We start from the raw sequence: 8,072 nt of genomic DNA on the forward strand, positions 1-8,072 counted from the left end.
GAGCTGATGCAGAACGGAGACTGGACCTTCCAGATCCTGGTGATGCTGGAAATGACCCCCCGGAGCGGGGACGTCTACACCTGCCAGGTGGAGCACAGCAGCCTGCCGGGCCCCGTCACCGTGCTCTGGGGTAAGGAACTGGGATCCTGGGGCAGCCCCTGAGATCTTGGAGGGGACGGGTCTCCCTTTGTGCAGCCCCACAAGGGCTGTCCAGGGTCAGACCCCTTTCCCACAGCGGGCAGGGGTGTGAGCAGGGGGTGGGAACACAGACTGAGCCCTTCACCTCCGGCTCCTGTCTCCACAGAGGCGCAGTCAGACTCGGCCAGGAGCAAGATGCTGTCGGGGGTCGGGGGCTTCGTGCTGGGGATGATCTTCCTGATGCTGGGACTCCTCGTCTACCTGAGGAACAAGAAAGGTGAGTGGGGCACGGCTGGGATGCTGGAACCAAGGCATCATGGGGGTAATATGCTCAAGCTTTAGGTCTGTCTGCAGGCTCCCCTCCCTCTCACACCCCAGCATGAGCTGCCCTGGAGTCTGGCAGGGGCCTCCCCGTTTCTCACCTCCTGGGGCTGGGGATGGATCCCACTGTCCCTCCCTCCTCTAAGGGGCAGGGCAGAGCAGGGGTCATGGGTGCCTTGACTCTGGCCATTTCCTCTCCTCTGCTTCAAGGCAGTGACCCTTGGTTCGGAGGTGCCGGTCCCAAGGGGGTGGGGGCACCTGAGTGTACCCCACTGTGGGACTTCATGGGGATGAGGTATCAGGGGGGCTTTCTCCCCCTAACCTCTCTCCTCTGTCCTGTTGCTCATGTGCTGGCACAGACCAGGGTTTTCCCCTGGCAAAACTTATTGTCTCAGCAGACCCAAATTTCAGCTGCCCTTGTCTCTGACCTTGCTGCTCCAGCAGAGGAAACTTTGGCAGCTGGTGGGGCAGACTGATTTTGTTCAGTGCAATGTAATGTAGATCCTCAGCCCTGCAGGTGTGAAAGGCCTGCAGGTGTCAGTTGTCCTGGTCTCACCCTTAGCCCAGACAGTCAGGGAGGACTGTGGGACAGGGGAAGGATTGTCGCGCCTACAAGAGACCCAGGGAGAAAATGTCCCCCTGTGCTGTGAATGATCGAGGGGAGAATAACAGACCTTTCCTGGAGGCAGGAGATGAGGAGCAGCAGCAGAAAGGGGAAAGCACTGCTCATGGCTCTGTTCTCTGTGAGGCCCATGTAGCTTTTTTGCCTACCTAGGAACTAGTGGAAGCTGCTCTTGCCATGTTTTTCACATATAATGCTCACTGCAATTTCCAGCAGGTGGGGTTTTTGTTTGCTTTTTTTTCTTTTTTGAGGAATAGTGTCTGTGGTAGGAGCGGATAGTATATTTTCTCTTTCTTCCATGCTTATCAGAATCAGTTTCCTTATTGATGACACCCCTCACCACCTCCTTTTCCCCTAAATTTTCAATTACTGTTTTTGGCAGAGAACAAAAAATAGCAAGGGATCCTCCAAAATGTGCACAGCCGTGGTCTGGTCTAGGGCTGTTCCTGACCCTTGATTCTGCCCGTATCTCCCTGCCTGTCCTCGGTCATGTAGTGAAGATACAGACACAGCTTCCTAGCTGATACTGTGGCTCACACAAGTCTGACCCTGGTTGAATTCATCCTCCCTGAATGTTGTCTGGAAATATAGACCAAAGCACAGAATAATGAATCCAGTTCAGGGAAATACCTACACGTACACAAAGTTAATCCCTATATCCAGCCCTGTGTGGGTGAGACCGTCATTTGGGTTTTTAATGGGGAAATCAGGGGTACCTAATGGAGTCTGCCCCATGCCTCAGGGCTAGGGCAGGACCTCTTATCTCACAGGAAGGAGCTGACCCTGCTCAGACTCTCACCATGTTTCTCCTTGTTTTCCAGGCCGCCCCGTTCCCCAGCCAACAGGTAATTTCCATCTCAGTCTACCCCTATAAAGACCTTCTCCCTCTCAGGGACCACAGGCTGTACAGGGTGTCCATGGAGCGGCTGCCCCTGCCCTTTCACCCCAACACTTGCCCAGCCCAGCATGGGTGGGAGCTGGAACATGGAGCATTTGCAGTGAGGAAGAGAAGGAGCCTCCATCTCCCTCATTAGTGCCATTTGGGCCAAACCTAGAGCTACTCCCAGGGTCAGAGCATCCTGGGCCCTGCAAAAGCATTTCCCCACCCAGAGGCTCCAGACACACCTCTAGGGAGGCCCTGGTGCCTGTCAGATCCCCCCCGTGGCCCTTCTCCAGTGCCGCTAGTCCCTGCCCTGTGCTGATGTCTCCCCTCTCTCCCTGCAGGGCTCCTCAGTTAGATCCTGCAGCTTCGGGGCCTGCATTGCCCAGCGTGATTCTCCAGCCCCGTCTCCTGGCACCTGTCCCTGTATCTGGAGCTCTTCTCACTTTCCCTCCATCCTCACCTGGATCCCTGGGGCTGACTCCTCAGAATTAGCCCTTTATCTGCCTAAGTCTGCACCACATCTGCACTCAGAAATGCTACTGGTTCTTGGGGGACCTTCAGGGGACTCATATCTGAGAAACAGGAAGCTGTAACAAAGCCGTTTGCTGCACTTGTAACAGCCCTCTGGAATGAGATACCTCTGGGGCCCAATTGAGATCTGGTAAGACTGCCCTGGGTCCCAGGGTGTCCTCTGGGGCTGTTGGATAGAAGCAGGTGTGGGTTGAGTCAGGTGCATTGAAACATGTGCTGGAGCTTGTGCTATTGTAATTGCTTCCACTACTGCTCTGGATCAATCCTTGGGGACTGGGAAAGAGCAGGTTTCTGTCCTGCTGCGGGGTGATGGTGTTTCTGACCAATAAATTGTCTCACCAGTGTCTGCAGTGTGTTGAGTTGTCCCTTTTCAGAGGTCCATTTCCCTGAAGCTGCATTTGCAAATCCACATGGGTTTACAGCCCACACGGGGGCACTGGGGGCAGCCTAAGGCTGGCAGTGTGCAAGGGTGGGGGGTAGCAAAGCATGGGCTCCAGGAGGATGGGGGGACAGGGGGGAGTTGGGGACAGCTCCCCACCCACTCCCCAGAACAGCTCCAATCCTTGTGTCCTCAGCTCCCCATCCACCCCTTGGAGCTTGGGACTAACCTGTGCCACCCTGCTGCTTGGGTTGGCTCAGAGCAATTTGTTCCCAGTCTACATGTCTACATACACACTTTGCTGCATTAGTTTATTGTGCTATTTTCTAGTACCATTATCTACTGGTACTAAACATGGTGCATTAAACTAATCTGCTGTGCAGTAATTCCTACAAACATGTAGACTGTGATGTTTTAATATACATTAGATTAGTCTAATGCCCAGTAAAGTAGCATATGTAGATGCACCCTGGGATTGCAAAATTCCCTTTCCTATTCATAAAAACAATGGGACTGGGGACAGCGGCTGGAAGTCCCACCTCATGCCCTTGGGCATCTCCCACATCCAGAATGCTTTTCTTCTGAGCCCAAGGGCTGACTGTCATATGGAGGAGTCTTGTTGGGAAAAGAGGACTTCCCTTGGCTCATCCCCACCTGATGTCTGATGTGGTTCTGTTGCCTTGTGGGGTCAGGCCAACTCTCAGGATCTCAATATTGTGCTGTTAGACAGGAGGGTGTGACACATTTGCACATATACAAACACACAAATCAGTTAGGTGCATACACACGCACACTACCAGTTCAGGCACATACACATTCAAACCAGCCTAGGAACATGCATGCCTATCACCAATTCAAGCACATACACCATACACCCCAAAAGTTAAGCACAGATCATTAATTTGTATATCATGCACACAAAGCCATATATATATATATATATATACACACACACACACACTCACACTAGCAACTCAGATACACACACGTTCAAAACAACTAGTTTAAGTGCATGCACATCCATCACCAGTTTAAGCCCATACATGCCACACACACCAAATTTAGATGGAATCAGTTACTAGTTACCAACACCTGCACATCCAATACACATGCAGGGATTACTAATTCATATACCACACATACAATGATATCTATATATGTGTATTCACTAATTCACACACATACCACAAGTGAGTTCCTAAGTTGGGTGTTGTGATGTGTATGTATGTATATGCTTGGCATACTTGGGATACCTGGGGAAAGGTTAAGGTAAGAAAATAGAAGTGTAGGGGGAGTAGGATTAGAACCAGTAGACTACAGGGCCTGGGCTGAAGAACTGAGGCTCGGGGGTAACTTTAGGTTAATTGATCTTAACTGATTAAAAGTCAACGCTCAAAGCCTGCAGAACAGGGAAGCAACGCCAACACAGAGGCTGGGACTGGAGCCAGACCTACGGGGGAACTGAAAAGGTAGGTGAGGAGAGGGAAAATAGGACTAAGGGAAAGTGTGGGTGTTAAAGAGGGGCTCTGGATGTGGGGAGCCAGAGAAGTTACAGGGAGTGACAGTAGGTGCTGAGAGCTAGAGAAAATTGCAGGACAGCCACAAGGGGCTGGGAAGCTGCAGGGGTGGGGGGAAGCCTGAAAACAGAGAGGCAGACAGCAGAAAGTCACAGGAAAAAAGTGACAGGAGAGACTGAAAGGCAGTAGGGACAACAGGAAAGCAGAGAAAGTCAGCAGAAAGTCACAGGGAAAAGGCAGTGGGAATTGAGAGGAGATCAGGAAACTGGTGGAGAGGGGTGGGGGCTGGAGCTGAGAGAGAATGAAGATGGAATTTAAGATAAGGGACTGGGATTTTGTAAAACATGACCCAACTCAGGGTTACAAATGACAGTGGTTTTATTGAACAGGGGAGATGGTGACACAGTGACCACTGAAATCCAAGAGGAGAGAAATAGAGTCCAAATTGTAGGAGGAGGTTGTGCAGGTAATATCTACCTATTCAGGATGGAAGGGGGTCCTTGTCCAGTAGGTGTTGTCCAGAGTGGGGTCGTCAGCAGGGACTGTGCGTGGCTAGATAGCGTGGCATGGTGCTGGTCCAGATGGAGACGGCAACCCACTGGGTCCATCTTCACTGCCCCCTTTTAATAGGAGCAGACCTTGTGTGACCCTAGCGACAGGAGGCATGCCCAGGCAAGGGTCAGCCCCTGGCATACTAAGCATTTGTGCTCTATGCAGGGATGTGCAGTTTTGGGTGTCTGTAATGGTGAGAGTTGCTGGTCTTGCAGGGTGTTTTGTCTTTCAGATGCTGGTCTTGTCTCTGTTCCTGGGTGAAGTCCGTGGTTCCTGGGTGAATCAATGCGAGGTGATGGCCCAGTCATTACAGGCCACTCAGTAGAAGCCTGCTACCATTATATTCCAATCATTCTCATTCATCAGGGAACCAATTTACATGGGAGGGGTACAATGAATCATATTATTGCAACATGGGATGCCCAGGCAGAGGACACAAGATGGAGGCTTGACATATAAAATGGAAACTTGACATGACTTTGATTCACTTACAAACACAGGCCTAAACCATACAATATCCATATGAAACAATAAAGATCAATACCAAAATTATAACAATATAATATACAACAGCAAGAATCAATACAAACCTAATAATAATACAATATAAAACAGTGGATATCCAAAACCAAAAACTTGCTAGCAAAATAAAAATGTTTACAGCTTATCCTAAGTCTGAGCTCACTTATACTTATCTATAGGGAATAGAGAAGGAGAGAAAAGTCAGAAATGGTTGGGGAAGGGGAGGGAATGCATTTAAAAATAAATAAATAAATAAAAAAGGAACTGGGGGTTTTGCTACAGTTCCATAATCCAGTGTCCTGGAATCTCACTCTGTAGCTCTTTGGCATGCCATTCTTCATGTGGATTTTTTGGGATGTTCCTGAGTAGCTGAACATGCTTAACTTCTGGTCTGTTGGCTCAGGGGATGCTTCAGGGTTTATTATGCTACGTACCCACCAAGTGGGAAGCCGGTTAGCAAGATTGATACATGAGTGGGGTATGCAGTTTGTGTAACTACGGCCACCTTGAAACAGGGCCCTCTCAGTAAAGCCGCCTTTCTCTCCGGGCTCATCATGCCCGCACTGGGGCTTCTCAGTTGCCTCTCTCTGGGGCTGGGGTCTGTGCACCCCGAATGCTGCACCCTTGCTGTGGGCCCCTATGAGGCCTCCTCCAACCCCTAATAGCCTCACCCAAACCACCGGTAACAAACAGCAACATAAACACAAGCCCCTGGCTATAAAACAAACAGAAGCTGTCCGGCTATAATCACACTCAAGCCTACCGGGGTTTCTTCCTCTTCCCTCCTCTCACCAAGAGCTCCTTCCTCCTTGACTACTGGTAGGGAACTGCCTCTGAGCTCAGCCTCTGTGATTTATATAGGAGTCAAGTCCTGACCCTTCTTGTCAGCTGGTTAGGCAGGTGTGAGTCATTAGCTCCCTCTAGTTGCCTCAGCAACCGGCACCTGAGGAGTTATTCTGGCTCTCTCAGTAGCAGGCACCTTAGTGCCCTGCTACATCCCCCCACTGTGCAGTTGTTACTGTGCCATCAGTTAGTACTTGCTTTAGGAAATACTAAATAATGGCACAGTAGCAGCTGTTACTGCGACATCCCAGACGTGCATGGAACTTTTTAGCAGCTATGTCATTCTAGTGATGTGCTATAGCAAGGTTGCTTGTCCCTACAGTGATGTTGCATTAGCATCACTGTTTGTGCTTGCCAACACTACGTCCCCATAGTGACAAGCTATGTCACCGTAGCACATAACTGCAGTGCTACAGTATCACATGTAGATGTTCCCTTTCAGAACAGCCCAGCTCCTTCCTCTTTGGAACCACCCTTCAGGGAGTTCAAGGCTGCTATTGAATCCCCACTACATGCCAGTCTTCTCTTCTTCTCCTGTCTAATTTGTAGCACTTTTGTTGTGTTTGTATGGCTGCAGAGGTAACACCTGTCTTGGAACAGCTCATATATTTCCTTTGATTGTAATAGTTGTTGCATCTGCCTGTGCTCACTGTTTCCCCTCTGGGGCAGAATCTTTTAGAAGGACTCAAAAGATCAAACCAATGCAACTCAGTTCTCAAAATAGATTTTTGAAAGCTAGAAGGACCCAAAACAGTTAACAAGAATTCAAATGCTCCAGCAACTGGATTGGAACAAACTCAGGGGCGGGGGGTGGTGTACTGCATGTGTACCCATATTACCAATTTTGCTTGCAACAACTAGATCCATAAAATGTTCCATATGTCCTTCAAGCCTGAAAACTGTTTTGTTATCTTATTTTGAGCAAGGTATTATGGAAAGCAAGTTCAAATAGTCCTTGTACTCACCAGACTCCAATAAAGAATGCACATGTGCTGGGCATCTATAAGAGCATTGATAGGTCCCATTTTCTCTGATATGTCCCCATAGACAGTACCAAAGTGGGATATATAATGCAAGTAACAACTGTGCCTAATGGGAAAAGGACCATGGTTGATGTTCTTTCAACTTTTGTTTAAGTATGAATATGAAGCATTCTGGAAAAATGAAGGTACTCTCCCCAATATCCCGGATGCGGGCCCCAAGGAGGCAGCAGACCGCTTGGGCTAGGGGGTCCAGGCAGCAGATGGGTCTCTCAGTGCCCCGCAGGAGGGAGTCCCCCACCCTGTGTCTCCTCCTAGGGGTGGTAGTTCACCGACTACTCACCTCCTCCTCTGATGTCTCCACTGGAGACTCCTCATGCATGGTGAGGGGAGCATACCTGTTGTGCAGTGCCAGGGGAGTAGCCCTAGCCCTGTATGGCCTGGAGCCTGAGATGACCATCTTCCATTTAGCTCTGGGTGGGTCCTGGTGTCCAGCCTTCTTGATGGCCACCTTCTCCTCCATCGTCTTCTCTACTTCTTCCTTCTTCTGCTCACTTGTGCATCTTCACTGAGGAGCAGGCCCGAACTCAACTGATCCACAGAGTAGTAGATTTGATTTTTCATGCTGAACTGCTTAATGAACTTCACCAATTTTTTATCAATGGATGAAGAAAAAGCATTTTATTGAGTCCATTGGCAATTCTTCCATGAACAGAGAAAAAAAATCTTTAAATCCTTTTCGCCTAGGACCAAATTTTCAAAACTAGCCATTGGTTCTCTACTC

The 8,072-nt window shown here is 49.5% G+C and overlaps 1 protein-coding gene across 1 annotated transcript; it reads left to right on the forward strand.

The window, feature by feature from the left end:
• The first annotated feature begins 6 nt into the window (after positions 1-6).
• On the forward strand, positions 7-2,833 carry LOC102381674 (DLA class II histocompatibility antigen, DR-1 beta chain-like). Its single transcript, XM_014525145.2, has 4 exons — positions 7-130; positions 305-415; positions 1,903-1,926; positions 2,306-2,833. Exons 1-4 carry the CDS (start codon positions 7-9, stop codon positions 2,317-2,319), a joined length of 273 nt encoding a protein of 90 aa, XP_014380631.1. The 3' UTR covers positions 2,320-2,833.
• Positions 2,834-8,072: the final 5,239 nt, after the last annotated feature.

This window comes from Alligator sinensis, unplaced genomic scaffold (assembly GCF_000455745.1).
Source record: "Alligator sinensis unplaced genomic scaffold, ASM45574v1 scaffold1303_1, whole genome shotgun sequence".
Taxonomy (NCBI): Eukaryota; Metazoa; Chordata; order Crocodylia; family Alligatoridae; genus Alligator; species Alligator sinensis.